General features: G+C 40.7%; 1 protein-coding gene and 1 non-coding gene across 2 annotated transcripts; one reads left to right on the plus strand and one right to left on the minus strand.

Moving 5' to 3' along the window:
- Positions 1 to 13482: 13482 nt before the first annotated feature.
- On the minus strand, positions 13483 to 14844 carry LOC140170764 (uncharacterized protein F54H12.2-like). Its single transcript, XM_072193991.1, has one exon. The coding sequence runs from the start codon at positions 14842 to 14844 to the stop codon at positions 13483 to 13485; it is 1362 nt and encodes a 453-aa protein (XP_072050092.1).
- Positions 14845 to 20170: 5326 nt separating this feature from the next.
- Trnay-gua (transfer RNA tyrosine (anticodon GUA)) lies at positions 20171 to 20243 on the plus strand. Its single transcript has one exon. It is a non-coding gene; the product is annotated as a tRNA-Tyr (tRNA).
- Positions 20244 to 23517: the final 3274 nt, after the last annotated feature.

Consider the following 23517-nt stretch of genomic DNA (forward strand, 5'->3'; position numbering starts at 1 on the left):
TCATCAGCTGCTTCATTTAAGTCCATATAGTACTCAGTTCACAGTTCTGCTGTTACAAATGCACATATGAGTGGAATGGTTTGTTGATACTGGCTTAAATCTCCAATTTCTTTACCAAATATGGACACAACAACTAGAAAAGCAGATACCTGCTGACTTAAATCCTTTATTGAAATCTGAAAAACAAACGTTTTACAGTGAGAGACGTCACTACAGCCAATATTCTGTCATTGAGAAGTACGTATGTGTGAAAATATATTTTTTCTATATCCCCATATCAAATCTAAACAGATTGCAAGACATTGAGTCACTGATCACATGACCAATAGTCAATATGCTTCGACTATATTTAAGAAATAAAGGGTAATGCATTATCCTTTACACGCAACCTCGGCAGTAAAAACGTAAATAATGGGTGAGGCGCAGTGTAAAGCATAATGCTGAACCCATTATTTCTATTCTATTACCAGAAAATGCGATTTAAAGAGAACATATCATTTTTTGGACATTTACCCAGTAAAGCAACACTGTTGAATCATGTATGTCATGTCGGTACAATTCAATGTGTTTAATATTGGCTATGATGTCATCTGAATGCCTACTTCTCCCAGGTTGTTTCCACTGATTTCTCTATGTAGAGTTATACTGTAAGAAATAGCAAATAAGTAGCGATTTTGTGGAAATCTACTGCCTGGGCAAAACATACTTCGATCTTACTGATATTTCAGCACAAAGTAGCATGTACATAAGTAAAATTCTCTAAGAGTTAAAAGTCGATCCGTGAAAAAAGGGTTTTTCGCCACCCTATTTACGCGTAAATGGCCAAATGGATGATCTTAGTAACACACCAAATTGACTGTTCTCTGTTCAAGTTGATTAATTTTAGAAGTTTACTGAAAATGGCGTGCTGGATATGTCATTTATTATACGGCACTTTCCACCGATTGCTTCCATATTTCAGGTCCATTACTGACAAGCTTTGACAGTTATCTGTTCAAGTTTGGTAATGTTTAATAAAAGTTTACTGTAGTTTATGTACCGGTACTGGATTAATTTTTAAATGTTATATTTGTTGCTGTAACTCATTTCACATTCAAGCCGGATTACAATTTCCACTTACTGCCATTTGCTTCATCTACACTGTTTGTTATTACTGTAGATTTTGTACCAGTATTCAATGTTTCATTTAAATGTCACCACTCTGTTCAGGTTGCATTAGTTGCTGTAACTCTTTTCATATTCGATCATCATTTCTATTATCTTGCAAAGTTTCACTTATGCTTCTAATACCAGCATCAATGGCACGGTTACTGTTAGAAGATAGGCAACGACAGCAAATTCTTTTCAGAACATCACGCATTGCATGACGATATTTTTGACAGCAGCAGACATACAGGACCGGGTTGATGCAAGAGTTCAGAATGAGACAAATAAATGCTATCATGAAACTTGTTTGTAGTTCATCTTCATTCAAATGATTGATATAATGAAGTATGGCATCATTAAGATACAGAACTTGAACTGGCAATTGACAAAGAAAAAAGACCATGTTGTTCAGGATCAAAGTTCGAGTGACTTGACTATGAGCTGCTTGCATTTGCACATGATTATTTGGAAGTTCACGTCTCATCAAAACTGATATGATTTTAAATGAAATTGTGCAGTTGATTAGGAGAGAAACCAAAAATGAAGAAACTAGGATTAAATTTAGAAATCCAATATGTTGCCAACAATATGCAACATGAACAGGTAGATGTGAGAATGCTTCTTCGGGAGGCCATATGTAACAAGTTGGCCTAAGTTTATATCCACTTGCCCCTATTGCATTAAATGCTGAACCAATCAACCATACTGTAATTACCATCCTAAATGTACGCTTCCTCCCCTTCATCATGCAATGTTTAATTGGTTTGCAAATTGCCAGGTATCTTTCTGCTGCAATCAGTGTGACAAATCCCATTGATAAAACGTGACAGAAATCAACAGATACACTGCGAACATAACAATCTATAATTGAATTAAGATAATCATAGCGAACATCCGAGGTCCAATAATCCAAACTTGCCCACATCCATACACTTACTAGAAAGAGAATATCTACAATAGCTAAGTTGATCATAAAAGCAGTCAAGCTACTTTTCATTTCTGGGATTACCAAGACTGATATCAAGAAGGTGACATTTCCAAATATGCCAAAGGCGCAAATAATAGGAAATATAAATAAATACGTAGCTGCATCTTCAAAGGAGCTGAAAAGGAGTTTCATTGCTAGAGCTGGATCGGTTAAATTGATGATAGTATCTGCCTCAAAACAAGTGTTGGTGTTTTGAATAGCATCCATGATAAAATTACTGACAGTCATCGACAATATTTTTCTTGCACAATTCCAAAGAGTAAGCTGTGATATTGGTGTTTTAACAGTTATAATAATATTATTGATTTGACAAGAGTGTGCCCCTCACAGACTTGCTACCTTCATTTAAGTCCATATAGTACTCAGTTCACAGTTCTGCAGTTACAAATGCACATATGAGTGGAATGGTTTGTTGATACTGGCTTAAATCTCCAATTTCTTTACCAAATATGGACACAACAACTAGAAAAGCAGATACCTGCTGACTTATTCCTTTATTGAAAGCTGAAAAACAAACGTTTTACAGTGAGAGACGTCACTACAGCCAATATTCTGTCATTGAGAAGTACGTCTGTGTGAAAATATATTTTTTCTATATCCCCATATCAAATCTAAACAGATTGCAAGACATTGAGTCACTGATCACATGACCAATAGTCAAATACGCTTCGACAATAATAATTAAGAAATAAACGGTAATGCATTATCCTTTACACGCAAATAATGTGTCCGAGGCAGTAAAAACGTAAATAATGGGTGAGGCGCAGCCGAACCCATTATTTAAACGTTTTTCCTGCCGAGGACACATTATTTGCGTGTAAAGGATAATGCTGAACCCATTATTTCTATTCTATTACCAGAAAATAGCGCGATTTAAAGAGAAAATAATATTATCATTTTTTGGACGTTTACCCAGTAAAGCAACACTTTTGAATCATGTATGTCAAGGAATATCGGTACAATTCAATGTGTTTCATTTTGGCTATGATGTCATCTGAATGTCTACTTCTCCCAGGTTGTTTCCACTGAGTTCTCTATGTAGAGTTATACTGTAAGAAATATCATATAAGTAGCGATTTTGTGGAAATCTACTGCCTAGGCAAAACATACTTCGAGTTTACTGATATTTCAGCACAAAGTAGTATGTACATAAGTAAAATTCTCTAAGAGTTAAAAGTCGATCCGTGAAAAAAGGGGTTTTCACCACACCCTATTTACGCGTAAATGTCCAAATGGATGATCTTAGTAACACACCAAATTGACTGTTCTCTGTTCAAGTATATTAATTTTAGAAGTTTACTGAAAATGGCGTGCTGGATATATCATTTATTATACAGCACTTTCCACCGGTTACTTTCCTATTTCAGGTCCATTTACTGACAATCTTTAACAATTCTCTGTTCAAGTTTGGTTATGTTTAAAAGTTTACTGTAGTTTTATTACCGGTACTGGGTTAATTTTAAATGCTATTTTGTTGCTTTATAAACTCATTTCACATTCAAGCCGGATTGCAATTTCCACTTACTGACATTTGCTTCATTTACTCTGTTCAAGTTTGTTATTACTGTAGATTTTGTACCGGTATTATACCATTTAAATGTCACCACTCTGTTCAGGTTGCATTAGTTGCTGTAACTCATTTCATATTCAATCATCATTTCTATTATCTTGCAAAGTTCCACTTATGCTTCTAATGCCTGCATCAATGACACGGTTACCATGGTTACTGTTAGAAGATAGGCAACGACAGCAAATACTTTTCAGAACATCGCGCATTACATGACGATATTTTTGACAGCAGCAGACATACAGGACCGGGTTGATACAAGAGTTCAGAATGAGACAAATAAATCCTAACATGAAACTTTTGTGTAGTTCATCTTCATTCAAAATAATGATTGATATAATGAAGTATGGCATCATTAAGATACAGAACTTGAACTGGCAATTGACAAAGAAAAAAGACCATGTTGTTCAGGATCAAAGTTCGAGTGACTTGATTATGAGCCGCTTGCATTCGCACATGATTATTTGGAAGTTCACGTCTCATCAAAACTGATATGATTTTAAATGAAATTGTGCAGTTGATTAGGAGAGAAACCAAAAATGAAGAAACTAGGATTAAATTTAGAAATCCAATATGTTGCCAACAATATGCAACATGAACAGGTAGATGTGAGAATGCTTCTTCGGGAGGCCATATGTAACAAGTTGGCCTAAGTTTATATCCACTTGCCCCTATTGCATTAAATGCTGAACCAATCAACCATACTGTAATTACCATCCTAAATGTACGCTTTCTCCCCTTCATCATGCAATGTTTAATTGGTTTGCAAATTGCCAGGTATCTTTCTGCTGCAATCAGTGTGACAAATCCCATTGATAAAAATTGACAGAAATCAAGAGATACACTGCGAACATAACAATCTATAATTGAATTAAGATAATCATAGCGAACATCCGAGGTCCAATAATCCAAACTTGCCCACATCCATGTACTTACTAGAAAGAGAATATCTACAATAGCTAAGTTGATCATAAAAGCAGTCAAGCTACTTTTCATTTCTGGGATTACCAAGACTGATATCAAGAAGGTAACATTTCCAAATATGCCAAAGGCACAAATAATAGGAAATATAAATAAGTACGTAGCTGCATCTTCAAAGGGGCTGAAAAGGAGCTTCATTGCTAGAGCTGGATCGGTTAAATTGATGATAGTATCTGCCTCAAAACAAGTGTTGGTGTTTTGAATGGCATCCATGATAAAATTACTGATAGTCATCGACAATATTTTTCTTGCACTATTCCAATGAGTAAGCTGTGATATTGGTGATTTAACAGTTATAATAATATTGTTGATTTGACAAGAGTGTGCCCCTCACAGGCTTGCTACCTTCATTTAAGTCCATACAGTACTCAGTTCACAGTTCTGCAGTTACAAATGCACATACGAGTGGAATGGTTTGTTGATATTGTCTTAAATCTCAATTTCTTTACCAAATATGAACACAACAACTAGAAAAGCAGATACCTGCTGACTTAAATCCTTTATTGAAATCTGAAAAACCAGACGTTTTACAGTGAGAGACGTCACTACGGCTAATAGAGAAGTCATTGAGAAGTACGTCTATGTGAATGTTTTTTTCTATATCCACATATCAAATCTAAACAGATTGCACGACAATGAGTCAATAACCACATGAACATACTGACCAATAGTCAGTATGCTTAGACTATATTTATAAATACGTATTTATAAATGCGTATTTATAAATGCGTATTTATAAATACGCACGTGACCAATGGGTACGACATACCAAGACCAGCAAGCGTGACTATATCCTCATGCCATTTACCACTACTATAATACTATACAGAAAAGGATAGGAACTCATCAAATTTAAGTATTAATTGAAAAGCAAATTTTCAAAAACAACATTTTGAAAATATTTGTTGACGGAAAAAATATTTATCGGAGAAGTTTACAATGTAATCACAAAGTTGAACAAAATACTACACAATTTCGCTTCACAGTAGTCTCGTGTTGTTTACCGCTTTTGCATTCAATGCATTCAAAAGTACAGGAAGACCATATCAATTTGTAAGCGCTCTTTAGCAAAGTCACAGTTCATTGAATTAACAACCGTATGATAAAACAGGCCAAATAGTAACTTTTTGCAATTTAAAGAAAATTGGCCATTGCTCATTCTAATGAGGCTAGTATATGGACAATATAAGTGTGCTCTTTTATTTAATGACACACAATTTGAAAAACCATCATCAGAGGGCCATCATCTACAAGGCCATGATACGATCAAAAATGGAATATGCCAGCAGTGCTTGGACTGGTGCAACTCCCACCTCACTAGCTCACCTTGACTCCATCCAAAATAGAGCTAAGCGTGTCATTGGTCTGCCAATGAATGAGTATGAAGATCATCGTATTCAGCCATTGAGCCACCGCAGGGCAGTTGGAGCAGCCACGTCCCTCTTCCATCGTATGTTCTACAAGGAGGCCCCTGAGTTATTATGCCAGCTTATGCCAGACATCCATGTCCATGACCCCAGGTTGCGACGGTCTGTGAGATCTCATACCCAAGCAGTGGAAGTCTCAAGATCAAACCTTGTCAGCCATGAAAGATCATTTCTACCATCTACAGCCAATTATGGATTTCTCTATCTGCCCAAATTCCAGCCATTAGATCGAGGGCCAGCTTCAGCTGGGAGATTAATCGCTTTCTGGGTGCTTCCTCGTCAGCAGCTTCTAAATGAGTTTTTTGTCTCTGCTGTTAATGCCCAGTTATGCCATGTCGTAAAAAACATTGTAAAGAACACTTGAGGTTTTGACTTTTAAAACTTACATTTTGGTCAAACATTGTGCTGGGATATTACAGATTTAGCACATTCGCCTTGCTATATATTCCTGTTAGCTTTCGTTTGATATAAAAAGAATTTCTGATTGGATGAAGGGAACACTTGAGATTTTGCAAAAACAAATCACAGAGGTCTATTTTCCAGCTAGAAGTTCACCCAGCTCTTACGATGCTATTTACTCAATCGTATAATGTAATCAAAGACAATTCGCTGCTTGCTTGGCAGCTCTTGGACGAAAGTGTGTGCTCAGGTGTATCGAGCTGGAAACTGCGCATAAATGGTCTATAAGAGAATCGTTTATGTATAGAAACCTTTCCACCTATGCACCTAATGAGTAGAAGGTCACATCGAGAATTACTGTCTAAAACCTGCTATGGCAGCACGGAGGTGATCACGAGCGTATTTATATAATAGTTGATGCATACTGATAGTGTGATACGGAGCCAGTTCAATATAATACATTAGAGAGCTTGCGAAATGAAGTTACTTTAACTTTAACTTTAACGTCTAGAGGATTATAGAGGATTATGTATTCAAAACCACCTTGGTTTTGAATACATAAATCTCTATAATCCTCCAGACGTTAAAGTTAAAGTTAAAGTAACTTCATTTCGCAAGCTCTCTAATTTTGTCACAGATACGGCACCTGAAGACTTGATTTTTGCAGGGTATGTCACCACATCCGTGTCACAGGTCAATAGAGCTAGTTCAGTGCCTGATCAGTCAGCATGGTGATGCGTCTTGGACGAGCTATCAAAACTAGTAAGTCCATATGAACAGATTTAGAATTAATTTTATTCCGTTTATCTACCTGGGATTATTCACAAAGTATTAGTTTACTAAATTATATAATTACAATTGTGTAAAAATTTGAATTTTGAAAGACATTGAGGGTGTCCTGAAATTGTGTCCGACAACTAATGACAACATACGAAGTGTGAATCACCCTAGTCATGGTTTAGTGCCACACTTTCAGCTTTCAGAACACAAATCCTGAGAACTCTGTGGTGGGATCGCCACCTGCACAACCTGATGAAACAGCGAGACATCCTGCTTGAAACCATAAATCATCTGAATCCTTAACCATGTTAACATTTTAGCCTTTGTATGGACATGGAGTCACTTTTTTTGACTCACCCTGTATTTTAGGTCAACCACTGAGAAACTTAGACTTTTAGTAGCCAACGAAAGTTGATCTGCATAAATCATGATTATCTAGGTTAATTTGTTGGAAGTGAAATTGTACAACATAATGCACGCGTAATTGAATACCTGAGTGGAAGAAGGGCCCAGCTCCAATTTTTTACAAAAATGAGTTAGACCCAGCATTTTATTGCCAGCAGACTGTTCTTCCTTGTGTGTGAAAGATGAGCCAAAATCCACTTTCTAAATAGTCTTCCACGTACACTTAATCCTGGTTTTCATGGAAGAAAGGCCCAACTCCATGGAGTTGGGCCCTTCTTCCACAAATATTGGGTTAAAGAGGAATTTTGTTCATCCATGAAATTTGCTTTTCACTACAATAAACTTTCTTGCTAACATATTATATGCTTCTGCTTGTTTCCCAATTTCTGTAGCTTTTTATAACACATCTGCAGTATATTACACTTGCAGTATATTAGTGGAAGAAGGGCCCAACTCCAGCTCGTATTAAGACCTGTACCGTTGCCATGGAATCATCATATGGCCCATTCCATGTCAACTCAGGGATGTGCACCGCAACACCTCTTCAATTTTTTCTTTTTCTGTGTGGTGGTAGATATTGATAAGAAAGTCAAGTCCCGGAAATTTGAGCTTCATACTCCATTTCGTTTTCCCGTGGCATCAATTTGAAATTTAGAGGGGTCAGCGTAAAAATGTGTCGCAACGCGAAGAGACGATGTTTGGAGGTCCATAAATGTATAAAGGGAACCATTTACAACTTTGAAAAGTATGTATCCTGGGGTACTTATTTGTGTAGAATCCAAATCTGGCATCAGCAAACTTGTAAATCCTTTACTTTAAAAGATATAGGGCCCTCAAATGCAACTTCGTCCATCCAGGACCAACTTTGGGGGGTCAAAACTCCAAAAGTAAAAATAATTTTATTGTCCATTTTTTTTGCTAGTCAGAGCCCTTTGGTAGGACATTACTCTTAACCAATATTGAGCCTATTAGAATATTTTTAGCTGAGATATTACCCATGCAAAACCCCAATTGTACATTTTTGTACATTTTGACCCCCTGAAAACCAATGTCAGGCATTTTGATCCACCATCAACTTCAGGTATGTTGAAAATATGTCCTATAACATTTCTGAGAGATATTGGCTTTGGGACTCGATGGCTTCAACACATCAGTAAGGTTTGCATTCTCCATAGATTTATACATAGAATCAAAAATTGTACAACTCTATGGAAATGCAAATAAGTACCCCAGAATACATGGTGACAAAATGTCTTTCAAAGTTGTAAATGGTTCTGACTTTATACATTTATGGACCCCAAACGTTGTCATTTTGAGGGCCCTATATCTTTTAAAATAAAGACACATTTTTACGCTGACCCCCCCAGAATAAATTTCAAATTGATGCCAATGGAAAACGAAATAGAGTAAATTTCAAATGAAGCTCAAATAGAGTATGAAGCTCAAATTTTCGAATTTTACTTTCATCAATATCTACCACCACACAGAAAAGAAAAAATTGAAGAGGTGCTGCGGTGCACATCCCTGAGTTGACATGGAATGGGCCATATATGATTTCGAATGTATGTAATGCTGTATGTTCATGTATTAAAGGTCCCCTGAAGATGAAAACATTTTGTTTATAAAACTTTTCCAAATATTCAGTTTTTTCTTAATATCTCAAAAACAGTTTTGATGGAGTTGGGCCCTTCTTCCACTCAGGTATTCAATTGAGATGTTGACGCCCGGGCAATTATACAACATTTATGCACGCCTTGTATTTTACTAACGTTTGCTCTGATTGGTTCTCACTATCTAGGAGTGTATGAAAACCTTTTCATACACTCTTAGAACCATATAGCCAATCAGAAGAGCCGTTAGAAAAATACGCTTAATGCATTAATATTGTATAATTGCACGGGCGCGCAGTCCGCGTATTACGCGCAGTGTTTTTGTGCGTGTTCGCATCGCGTAGGATTGATTCATTTTCCTGCGGGGTTGATGCATTTATATTTGCTCGTATTTCCCAACATTTTTAGTGACAATTTTGTTATAAAATTAGCAAAAATCACGGTTTTTTTCCTCGTGTATGAAATAGGTTAATAAATGCGCATTACTTGTTGCTCGAGAAATTGTACAAAATAATGCACTTGTACTGAGATGTTAATGCGTCTAATGCACTCCCCCCCTTCGGGGCTCGTGCATTAGACGCATTAACATCTCAGTACGCGTGCATTATTTTGTACAATTTCACTCTCAACAATATAGACGCATTTATTAAGGGGGAACTACACCCCTCGATAAATTTTGGTCTATTTTTGCATTTTTCTCAAAAAACTAATAAGACACTGGTAACAAAAGTTATGTATATTATACGGGCAAGGAATTCAATTACTACACTGGAATTTCAGTGACCCAAGACAAGCGGTTCGTTATTTATGATAAGAAATAAGGTACCGCTACGATGTACCTCATTTTCTATCATATATAATGAACCGCTTGTCTTGAGTCACTGAAATTTCAGAGTAGTAATTGGATTCCTTGCCCCAATAATATACATAACTTTTGTTACCAGTGTCTTATTATTTTTGGAGAAAAATGCAAAAATAGTCACAAATTTACCACAGGGGTGTAGCACCCTTAACCTATAATTCATATAATATCCGTCTGTCTGCACAACACTACAAATATTACTGTATCCAAATGCTTGTTAAATTACTCGCGCATGCTCCAGCCGCTTGACCAATCACAGTCGACTCAGCGAGTTTCTGCCGATGTTTGCCGAATGACCAGCCGAACTTTTAATCTTTTAGAAAGGTCTTTGAGGGTTGAATAATGTTTTGAATCTGACAACTTTCTACTCCCATTTAGACAAAATGGCAATCTACACGAAGTTTTTTAGACCTTGAAAATCGGTGAAGAGATAAGGAAAATAATGACATTTTCAGGGCACATGTTTTTGATCAACGGAATTTTTAGGCAAGTTGACAATTCTGAAACATTTTGATGTATAAATTTCATCGCAAGATTCACAATTTCTTGGATTTTTTCGATGAATACTTTGATTTTTTGCATCATCGGAAAACTACACTGTGCTAGTTTTAACGTGTTACATTTTCGATTTTTGTGTTACATTTAGGCCAAAGTTGGACCAAATTTGAGTAATATTTCGGATTTTCCCGTTTCTACTGCACGGAAGATCGTAAGGCCGAATAAAAATAAAACATGTTTCTCGTCCCCTTCCGATTCCTTTTTTGAGGCCGCTTCAAATTTATTTTCAGTTTTTTTAAATTCAGTCAAAACTTTTGAAGAAAGATGTCTTGGAAGTTGAGATGTTTTCTATAGCCTTGCTAATATGCAAGAAACAATTCTGGATGGTTCTGTGATCACTAGCGGGGGCGTACCTACCAGAACAATAAAAAAAAAAAAAGGGCCTCAAGCCCTCTTCCTCCTTTTTAAACCCGGACGAGAAACATGTTTTTATTTTTACTCGGCCAAATCATCCTCCAGACACGCTGCAGATAATATGCAAATGCATGGAGTACAATACCAATCACCTGTTTAACTGGTATTGATCAAAGTAATTCTTTGTACTCCATGCATTAGCATATCTTATGGAGCGTGTCTGGAGGATGATATGATTCACGGCGGGAAGTGCAGGGCAGCATGAGTGAACACGGGTCACTGAATTAGCATAAAGGTCACACAAAACAGCTTCCGCGCAAGCGTGGTAACCTCACAGTGAAAAGTTTGACCTTACAAATCTGTCGAGTATTTAGATACAGCACACACCACATTTCGCCAAAATACATTTTAGAAACGCTTGCTGTTAGAATAAGAAAAATTTTAATGCTAATTTATTGCACATTCTAGGGAAGCGTGGTTACCTTTTAAAATAACCGAGTGAGAGGGTTTTCAAGAAAAAAAATTTCCTGTCAAAACTGAAGCATCCTCTGTATAAAAGAAAATATGAATATTAACTGCACATCATATATAACGATTCGTAATACCCAATTATGGCGCATTTGATGCCGTTTAAGAGGCAGAGAATTTTATTTCAATTTTATATACGCCAAAAATTTTTTTTTAATTGAGCAAGAATAAGGATAGAAAAACGTTGAAAATCCTATGTGAATATTACATTAGACCCGGCAAAAGATTACTGTTTCGTTTTTATGGTAATCTAATCTTTTATTTCCTGAAAAAACATTTGGGGTCTAAAATGGAATTTTTATGTAATTGATAAAAACATCGAACGTGTATACAAGAAAAATGGTAGGTTCCTCTATAGTATTTTACTGACCATGGAAATGTACTGACACCGTGAGAGCACGTGTCAAAATCGATATCATGTATTGTCCATATAGACGCGCATTTATCATGTTTATGGTCGGATTAACAACAATTGAGCGCTATTAATACACATTAATGTATTTAGGCAAATAAAATTCCAAAATATGGTACGTTTTCTGCTTTTGCTTGTCACGTGGTATGCCTATATTGAAGTTGCGATTATATCTTCAATAAGTTTCAAATGAATTCCATGAAGACAAGTGCTCGAGTGGTCTAAGGCGCTAGGCTCATAGAGCATTATAAGCTGCGCCGTGAGTTCGAACCCCGCCTCTGCCAAATTTTAAAAGAAGCAAATTTTAAATTTTACTTTTTTAAATTTCATATTGGGGAAATGTGACTGGGAGAATTTATGTATGGCGTGGAGTGGTGTGGATACAGCAGTATAGTGTGTAAGTTCGTAGTGCACAAGAGTATTCTGAAATGTAGTAAACGCGCCATGTTCATTGTAAAATACAGCGAAACTGTACTCTTTTAGGCATAAATCTGTGATTGCAAGAAATTCCTAAAACATCATCAGTAGTAATATCGCATGTAGAGACGTTCGCTTCCGGGTCACGAGGTCAAAGGTCAACCGGAAGTGGTCAAAGGTCAACCGGAAATGCCGCCATTTTGAAAGGTCAACCGGAAATGCCGCCATTTTGAAAGGTCAACCGGAAATACCGCCATTTTGAGTCAACGATAATATTTAGGACGTTAATATTTAGGGTCGTTAATGCCAACCGGAAATACCGCCATTTTGAGTCAGCGTTAATATTTAGGGACGTTAATATTTAAAGGCGTTAATATTTAGGGACGTTTGACAAACGATAAAAAATGAGATACACGAGATTTGTTTCTTATTCTTTCACCTTTATTAGGAACATTTAAGAAATAATACTAATAATTAAGCTATCTATTCTTAATTAAAATCTAATAACTACTTTTTACGGCTCGACTCCATAAAGGGTCGAGCGATCTGGTTTACTAAATACTCTAAATCCGTCACTTCGAAATCAGCGTCGTACTTTTCGTTGATAAATTCATTAACCAGTATATCGTTAATCTCGGGGTCTTTGTAAAACATTCGAGTAATTTCACGCGTGTCGTAACCGCGACAACGATGATAGAGGTAGAACAGGCAAAACTGTCCGCACACGGTACTGTAATCACTTTGAAACATTTTGGTATTATACTCGTAATTCTCTACGTTACGTTTTAGAAAAGTCTCAAATTCATAGGCTAGATGATTGGGAGCGTTTCCGTAAGAGTCGAAAAAATCGGCGTAATGTTCGTTTTCGAAGTAAAAAACGACCCAATGTTTCCCGGGTTCCTTACTGGTATCCGTGTTAACGATGTACGCTCGAGGAAATGGTTTTTCGATCTTGGCAGGAAGTTTATCCCTGGGTAGAACATTTCCGAATATGTCTCGTACGATAGGATCGGATTTGACGCATCGAAGCAGATCTACCGTATCCATCTTAATGGTCGTAATCGATGACGATGCTGCGAGATTTGGTAATTTCCAGCATGGAATCCCACTCGGCGTAGACGACCAGATTGACCGTGTTAGGAAGGGGTACTTGGAATTGTAATTCGAGACGAACCGATCCGTTGCGTAAAAGGTTGAGGTGAGCGTCGTCGGACGCATCCGGCGATAGATCAAAGGCGAACAGAGTGTATCCGCCTGCGTAATCTTCTCTGGCTATCTGTACGCCTCGGTCCTTGTGCAGGTTGCTTGTGCCTTGAAACAACGTCTGATAAGCCATTATATGTCCTTGAACGGTAGGTTGAGCGTCGGCTTCTTCGAAACGCGGTCTGAGGGGTTTCCACGGAATGGTTTCTCCGTTGCAATGTAGGGCGAGGTAGTTTAAGTTGAAATGTTTGAAGAAATACGGGTTCTTGGCGTACGCTCCGTTGTAGGCGGTATTATCAACGAGTCCAAAGATGATACGTCTGGGTATCTGTCCCGTAAACAAGCTTTCGCGGACAAAGGAGAGATTACCTTGCGGGATCGAAAAGCTCTTGACGTCTACGCGACGAATAGGGTACTTGGCGGTGACTCCGCGTTCCAACTCTTTGGCGTGAGACATGGTCAATGTAGGATTCAGTTTAGCGCTCCTTACGAAGAGAGTGGCGTCCATGATCTGCACTCTGTACGCTGGTTGTTGAATTTGAGGTCTGATACCCCTCAGTAGGCAGAATTCGTTTTTGCTCCTGTGAAGTTTGAGTTTAAGATCTACGCCTCCCAATAGAAACTTTTCCTGACAGAAAATGTCCGAATGAATCATCCCGACCATATCCACCACGCGACTATTATGGGTAAACCGAGCGCGTTTCTTCAGTCCGACGTTAGCTTCATCGTCTATTAGCGCGGGGTCGCAGATGTCCATCTTGTAAGGGGTATCTTTGTAGAAGAGCGACGATGTCAAGTGCGATTTCGTAGCGTCCGATCCGTAAGTGAGCAGAGTTTCTATCATGGCGCGATAGGCGTAAGTGTTGGAAGCGACGCTGACCATTCTATCGTTCAAGTGGACGTCCACCTGGTTGAACATCGAATGCAAAAACAGGTTCGTAGGTCCAACCGGGGCGTCTTGCGGTATATCGGCTCCATCGGGTAACGTGATTTTTGCCCTGACATACAGTTGAGTTTGCGAGAGATCCAAGTAACCATCCGGAGATCCCGGTACCGTAAATTCCAACGGTCCATCCGACGTCACGGCGTTCAACGGTTTATATTCGAGAAATTGACTGCTTAGTATATCGGTCTGAGTCGGTGGAACGCTGAATAGATCCGTTTCGGTTTTAGAACAGGGGCAGGAGTGATTACTGACGAGAGACATTTTGACGTTACGTAGACTTAACGGTCGAAGATATCCAGAGGTCTTTTCGCTCGCTTAGCTCGCGATGAAATGACCGATTTTCCGGCAGCCTTTCGCTTTATACCTTTTCGAACGGGTTGTTTAGACGATCGACGCTGATTCCTCTTCTTCTTTACGGTCGTTTTCTTGGATGAAAGAACGTTGCGTACCGATTCCAGACCGCGTTGTCGAGCGGCTGTTCTTAGATTTTGACCGCTCAATACGTCTTGACCCACGTTAATTCCCGTTCTAAGGGCTTCTTTACCCAACTTTTGAGCGCCACGTTTGAGTAAAGGAACGGCCGCTCTGAACATTCCGGAGAGAATACTTCCTAAACCGTACCCCCTTTGCATTCGGGATCCCCTAAAAACGGGGAAATCTCCGCGACCCGTCTGGACGTAACCTCCTTGTTGTCTGCCAACCATGATGATAATGACGTCTATATCGTAACGTTTTACCTTTTAAAGAATCCAGTTTTGACGGCTCTGAAACAGAGTTTGACGATGATCTTGCCGCGTTGAAACAAAATTTTCTCGCCCGTGTCTTGTCTGACACTCATGGTGATGGTATCGAAACGTTTCATCTTTACCTTGACGAAATGAGGGGATTGGTAAGTACGCGTGACGACTTCCACTCCGTCACGTTTATCGATGTGAACGTAACGTAAGAGGGGCACGAACGCGTCCCCTACGATCTGATCTTCGACGATATCGGTGTAGAGGTACAGAGAGTATAGCCCTCCGTTTAGATCCATGGGTAAATCCGCCTCGGTAGTTTCGTCGATCAGAGTGTTTCTATCCGTAAATCCGAGGATGGACAGGAACTGTCGATGTAATTCGATAAAGGCGTTGTTCTGGAGTCTCACCTTGACCTTTTGAGTGTTTTTATTAACGGTTATTTTTACGTTCTCTTTTCCGAGATCGTCCATGAGCTCGTGTATGGTCAGGGATAACTCTTCCAGGTTTTGGTAATAACCTTGTGGAATGGTAAACATTTTGAGGTTACTTCCCGTTCCATCTCCGCTGTAGAGTACGTTGTTGAAAGGTTCGACGATATTGTAGAACGAGTGAGGGAACGAAATTTCGGTCAGAGCGACTTCCCAATCACCGGACAGGTCGATAGGCTTGAATAACTTGGTGGTAAAATCGTTCAGAGTATTGTCGGGGTAATAGTCAAAGGAACTGTTACTAGGTAACGTAACGTAAAATTCTCCGGCGTCGACCGCCATGATCGGATGTTGAACTACGAGTGATGATTGGAGACCGTTACGCACGTGTATTATACAGAATCTTCCAGATCCACGACCCAACTGTTAAACTTGTCGGGCCATCCTAACCATTTGACGAAATATTCGGTAACGCCTTGACGTTTTCTCTTTCTGATTACTTTCTCCACTTTAAACAGACCGTCTTTGTCCTTGGTGACTTTTTGAATCTCCAGGCCGTAGAAGGTGCCTTCGATTTCTTCGTCGTTGAAATCTTTCAACACGTACACCGGTACTCGTCTGTCGATCCTTTTCGCCACCACGAACAGTTCCTCGGACCATTGAGGTAGATACCCTTTTCTAAAAGGAAGTTTTTCGACGGAGATGCGGACCAGGTCGCCGGCCTCGAAGAGATTCTGCTTTTTAGGCTTTCTCGAACGTTTATATTTTCCGTACAATGTCTTCCATACGGCGCTTTCGTTGTCTTTAGTCACGCTGGCGGGACTTCGTTTGATGGAGCGGTGGTAGCTGGCGTTGTATCCGTGAACCGCGTCTCGTAAGATGCGATGGTATTCGGAACTATTCGTTCTCGTAAAGTATCTGAAAATGCGATCTTTTAAAGTTCGATTAAACCTTTCCACGATAGCCGCTTTGGTATCGGGGTTCTGAGTGGTAAAGAAATGGATATTTTTATCTTTCAAGAGTTTTTGCACGTCTTTGTTTAGAAATTCTTTCCCTTTATCGCTCTGTAATTGGGTAGGTTGCCTTCCTTCCTCGAAAATATTTTTCAACGCCGCTGCGACGGTAGGTCCTTTCTTGTCCTTCAAGGGTCGCGCCCAGGCAAATTTCGAAAACACGTCGATGCAGGTGAGGACGAATTTATATCCTCGATTATATCTGGCCAATTTCTGAAATTCTACGAGATCGATCTGCCACGTTTGGTCGATACCGTCCGAGAAATAAATATTTCTGGGAAATCGCCTCCTACTCGGTTTATGCAGAGTGTAGGCGTCTTGGGTAAGGAGCCAATTCTCGATATCGCGTCTAGTCAGCTGAAACTTGCCTTCTCGTTTAACCTTTCTATACAATCTTTCTATACCCCCGAGACTACCCGGACCCGATACGTCGTAATATAAACTCTTCAAGTAATCGTCCACGTCCCTATCCATGGTTAGTCCAGAGACGCTATGACGAATAAAGAGGAAACAACGACATTTTATTCATTTTTGTTACGTTTAAAAACTTTTATTTTGCCCTATTTTGCGAAAGATTAATAAATCTCCCACATATTTCTATTCAGGGAGGATCTACGACGCTTCCGGGTTCTTGCGCTGCGTCTTCGTTTAGGTGTAACGCTCGATACCCCTTCGGAATCGTCAGATTTTCCTCGTGATTCTTTATTTTTACGATCTCGTAAAGCGTTACGTCTAGCCGTATTGGTGATGAGAGATTCCGGAGTGTTGTTGCGAGCTAACGCTTCGTTAAACAATTCCCAGCCAAACGGTTTCTTGTATCCTTTTCGGTTTCTCAACGCGTCGTGTACAAGATCTACCAGATTAGACCCTTGTACCTGTGTACCGGACACGATGATTTCTCCTTCGGGGGACCAATCTAGGATGCCTTTCGATCTATTACGTTTTAGATTTTTCAAGAACGCCTTGGCTTTGGCTTCGAAAGAGGCGGGTAAGGTTTCCAATAATTCCGATTCTACGGCGTCGTCAACTTGTTGCGGGGAAGCGACTGGTTCGATTTTAGCAGCCTCCGTTTCAGCGTCGTCGATACTTTCCACTGGTGTTTCAGAATTATCTAGTTTACGATCCTCGCGTTTCAGCAAAATGTTCAACGGTTCCTTTCTGTTACGTTTATCCTTCTTCAGATATCGTTGGAGAGTTTGATGGTACAGTTGCATCATGTCGTGCAACGAAAGATCCGTACGGTCCAGAACGCGTTTCGTATCGTTTTCAGTTCCACCCGTCGCGTCGTTAGTTCTAGCCCGATCGGCGACCATGGTGTTTATCCGGTCCAATTCACGAGGGTCGATGAGGATCATCTTTTTAGCGTGTTTCATCTTTTCTTCTTGAGCAATAGACTTACGATAGTGCCTAGGACGGGAGCTAGAAGAGCTCCGACTAATCCACCCTTCTGGTTAAGAATGGCTCTCTTTCGTTTGCGCGCCACCTTTTTATTACTTAAGGATCGTAAACGTTGTTTGTGAATCGAAAGTTTCTTCTTCTGTTTAACGTTTAGCGGAACGTGTCCCTTGAGTACGTTGAGCGCGCATTCGCACAACGAATCTACCAGACCATTGTCGGCGTGATGTATGATGGCTTTCCTCTGACGAGGATTACATTTGACCAAGTAGCGGAGAGCGTCGGCGTTCTGCTTCAGTCTCTTTGACATGTTTGTAGAAGAATGAACGCGAGCGACACGCGCGGGTACTTTTATACTCTCGGCACGTAGACGGTTTGTCGCAACCCGTCGAAGATATCGGTGCGTAATCGTAAATCTTCGGGGGTCGTTGGTTTCAGATCCACCAGTAAGTATCCGTATCGGTGTTGGGTAGCGTCCACGAAGCTCTCTTGCACGAACTTGACGCGTCCGGGAAAGATCTGTTTGGCTAGATGCACAATCTGCGAGTTATCTCTCGGGTTTTTGAAGAGAATCATGTAGTGAGCGTTCAACGAGATGGTGCGAAATTGTTTGGACGCCAAAAAGAGATTCTGCACGATGAAAATGACGGACATGTTGCGATGATGAGATCCTTTCGTAAACATGTTCATCACCCTGGTATCTCCGGATAATTCCGCCATGAGATCGTCGATGACGACGAGGTTTCGTTTCGAAGGATCGATCAGAGATTCCATATCCTGAGGAAATCCTTCTATAAAACGTATATTATCCATGGATTCACGCATCTCGTCGTACGCGGCCTGGTATTCTCCGTACAACCAAATAATCTTGTCGGGAGGACCGTCTACGACCGTTTCGCCGGCCGATATCATTCGTTTGACGAATTGCGTTTTCCCCGAACCCGTAGGTCCCGAAACAATGGCAGTGTAAGGATGAATGAGTCTAGCATCCATGATTTAACCTTCGGCGAGTTTTCCGATGACGAAATCCACGAAATTGACGTTAATTTTCAATACTTGCCACTGTTCTCGTGAGAGGTAAATACCGCGTATCGTAGGTAGAATTCCTTCGCTCGTAACGTCACCCGTGAACCGTCTGATGTCTACGCGAATACTGTCGCGATAGTCGCAGACGCTCAGGTATATATCCTTTCCCAAGTGAAGAGTGTGTTGGGGGAGACAATGCGTCGAGTCTTCCCTAAACTTGACGTTGGTGACGTTCGTCCGAGCTAGATGCAGGGAAGGAAGGTCGGAGGGCAGGGTGAAATTATGGCAGAGATTGACGCTCGTCTCACCTTGATGTCGCGTGATGGTCAAAGCCGTGTTGGTAAGGAGAAGAAGAGCCAGCCCTAATATAGGAAAAGTCGAATATTTTTTCAAATTGTCTTTACAGAGACACGGGGTAGGAGGATCTTCGCGTACGTGTTCCAACTGTTCCATCTCGATAGGTAATGAATCGAGATCGCGTTAAACGTCCCCTTTATAGACGCCGTACCCGTAAGGTAGCGTTTCAAAACCATTCACGATCCATCTCTTGTCGAAGACCACTCGGTAATCTTTCTTCGATACCCGACTCTCGATATTTTTGGTTTTAACGTTACGCACGATTCGATGAGGATCGGTTACCGTTACCCTTTCTTCTCGTTCGCTCGCTTCCGTCGACTTCAATCCTCGTACCATACGTTCCAGGGTGGAGTAATTTACCAGTTCGGAATTACGGACGTTCAAGGTGATCCCGCGCACTTTCATAACCGTCTTTCCCGTATCCAATTTGTATACGTAATTCTTGCAGCCTCCCGTGACGAAAGTAGAGATGTGATTACCGTCTTTGGGGTCAACCTCGTCCGTCAAATGGCCCAGATAATCGCCGATAGGGGGTTCCCAATTTCCCTTACGACTGAGGAAAATGACGCTATCTGTAAATTAAAAAAAAAGGGAGGTATAAGTACAAATTAATCGTTCGAGTAACTGATTGCCCCGCGTAGCTCAGTCGGTAGAGCGTTCGACCGTAGTTCGAAATGTCCCCGGTTCGAACCCGGGCGGGGGGATTTTAAATTAATTTTCAAAAATTAATTATCGGAAGAATTGTCTTACCCGTATCTTGGTACATGGCGCGATCCCCCAACTTTTCCAGAACTTCGTACAATTTCAACCTGGCGTGACAGGTAGTAAAAGCCGCGATGACGACGTTGGTATTCGGATTAATTCGGGCAAAGTTCCCTTCTTCCCGGTAGGTTACTTCGATGACTTCGTCGTTGATGAGTCGGATATTATCAACGGTGACGCTATCGCTAGTCAATAACTTGTACACTTCGGAGGGATCGTCCAGAATAACTGTCTGACTCATGTTAGATCTTTGAGCGAATTTACCTAAATAAAATAAAATATAACGAATTATGGTTATTAACTGAATACAATGAGAAGCTGTTGCGTATTCATTTACTTGTTTGCGTATTTACTGCTATTTAATATTAGGTTTTACGGTGGAGAAACGTAATAAAACTTACCCCACATGCTGTTCAGGCACAGCTTGGCGAGCGACCTCATGCCCGGATTCTTCTCGATGTTCTCGGGGTCAAGTCGTATCCCTTCGTTTTCGAAGTATTCATCTATGTACCGTCGTTGATCTTCGAGGGTCTCGCACCAGTCGGGGTAGTCGCTGGCTTCCTGTTTCAATTGGAGGAAACGATCTATATACTCGGTGAATAATCCGCCCGTCTTTGTCTCTTTATCGTACTCCGCGCGTTGCTCCCAGTCCCACACGACTTCAATATTCTGTATGACGTATCCCATCTTCACGGCTTTCTCTACTTCGAGCGTCACCCAGGTACCCCTGATCGTTCGGGCTTTATCTGAATGAGGGCAGTAGGCTTGTCGTTTCTCTTCCATGCATGTTCCGCACAGGGCGAACATCAATTTGCCGTGACACCTCGCCGGTAAGACGGGATGAAAAAGCCATCTAGGGGGTAAGACCGTACACCGTATCAATCCAAAATAAGAAGAGATATCTTTGAAGTTATTCGTGTATATCTTCGGATGACCTACGATATAGGGGCGGTACTTGTTGCACCAGGGATAGAGGCTGAAAGGAAAAACAAAAAAAAAAAGGAGCAAAAATAGGTTATGTCTTATAATTATTTTTTTAACAACTAGTTAACATTGCTAGGTAAAAGTACATGAATCGAAATGATTAGTTTAAGGACGGGGCGATTCGACTTACCTAGTAAAGTCCAGGTATCTGATGACCTCTCCATCTTTGACTTGATGGAAGAGTGTTGTCGCTTCGGTGCGGCCTCCGTACAAGCTCTGTCTCGGTTTCAAGGGTTCGAAATGAGCTGGAACCTCGATCTTCCGTTTCACACCGGTGGGCAAATCTTTCCAAATCCCCTTCCATTCATGTTCCCACATTTCTATAATCTCGTACCCGGGGTAGTTGACCTCCAACTGCTGCTTTCGGAACAGAGTTATCCTGTAAAGTTCAGCCATGGGTTTCTTGGAGATGGGGTTCAGAGTGTCCCCGTCGTAGCAGTCGGGACATCCATGAAACAGACAGCCATGATAAGAGTAGATTCGACGTTTCTCCGAACAAAATCCATCGACCGTCACTCTTCCATTCAACCGCACTTCTCCCCCGTTCATCGCGTGTTGTATTTCAATGTCTTCCTCGAGAGATACGTAATTCAGCCATCGTATGGAGTCGAGTGAAAAGTTTTGGTTCGGACCGTATGCGTGCGGTGGAATAATGGCGATAGTGTTTGGTTGAAGAAAATTTCTTCGTAACACCAGATTACAGGCGGCGGCGATAGTGAGGGGTTTATCTAAAGGGTCTACCCCGGTATCGTCTTCTTTCTTTTTCGTCACCCTCATGAACATGTCGCGAAATTTCATGCAACACCGACGAAGGATATCGACGTCGCTGACGCAATATCTCAGGAGCTCGTCTTGCAGATCCCACACCAATCCCTTCTCTTTTTCGGCCGTATGCCAAGCCAAGAACTGATTTTTACCTGCTTCCGACATTCCCTCTGGGTCGAAAAACTCGGCCGCCGGTATCTCTCCCACGTAATTTTCGTTGGCTTTCGTATTGAAGAAGTGCGGAAAGTAGCCCTTGCATAATTCTTTGATACCGAAACTCTTGGGAAGTTTGGAGAGGGCATCGGGAAGAAATTTAAACTGTCCTTGAACACGATGTCGGGACCTGGTACGGTGATGGACATGATTTTCGCGCCGTTCATGATGACTTTTGGCTTGATGGCGTTATCGTACAGGAATTGTAGGATAAAATATCCGTCGTACCCTTTTAGGTTATGCGCCATACATCGAGCGTGTTTGTGACTTTCTCCCTTGAAAAGCCATAAGCAAAACTCTTCCATACAACTCTCTCCCTTGAAAATCATCTCTTTATCTTCCCCGCAAACGTCGCACGGTTCTTGCAGAGGCTGTTCGGCGCACGATTCGCACACTTTCTGGGCGACGCAGAGATTCGGCCTGTGGATTCCCGTATCTTGCTGGCTTTCAACGTCGAAAAAGATATAGCAGAATGGCGTATCGTCTTCTTTACCGTTTTCCTTTACTTCGCAGGGTTTGATGTAACATTTATGTCCGGCGGGAAAGTTACCTTGACAAACGTGACACCACAGATCCGTACAGTTGTGTTTCGTTCCTTTTCTTAAAAACTGTCTATTGATAACTCTATCGCACTTTTCGCACTTGTAGTATTGATTACATATCGTGCCGTATTTGGAAACGGCTGAACCATGTTTCTTATGATTTTCGTAACACGTGGGCGATTTGAAATACCGCTTACAGTCCGAACAGTAGGTCCAGGCGTCGATAACGTCGGTCGTCCGACAGCTTCCCGAATGACATATTTTGCAAGAGTTTTCGCAGCGATGAACTCCTTTGTTATCGTATCCCTTCTTGCACGGGTGACACCAATAACTTCGGTTAAGATAGGCTGCCATGGAAGTAATCAGATCAAAGTGGTGGTTATTATACAAGAGATATATGCCTTTATCTTTCGGAGGACCCTTGTATATAATCTTGTCAAACTGGTCTTTGGAGACGACGCAGAGTTGATACTCGGTAACCACTTTCTGGAAACTTTCCACTTGTTCCAATCCGCAGGCGTCAAACGAGACGCCCGCTTTGTCATGAAGATCCTTAGCCCTGTCAGTCTGATGTTTTTCCCCATCTCGTATACTCCTCCAAATCCACTCTTTAGCATTCAATTCGTGTTTTGCGATACCCGTCACTATAGCTCGCGCTAGACACATGTTGTCGCTCTGGTTGGTAATATCGACGATACACCTCAATTGTTTC

Source organism: Amphiura filiformis, chromosome 15, assembly GCF_039555335.1.
Source record: "Amphiura filiformis chromosome 15, Afil_fr2py, whole genome shotgun sequence".
In the NCBI taxonomy this organism is placed as follows: Eukaryota; Metazoa; Echinodermata; class Ophiuroidea; order Amphilepidida; family Amphiuridae; genus Amphiura; species Amphiura filiformis.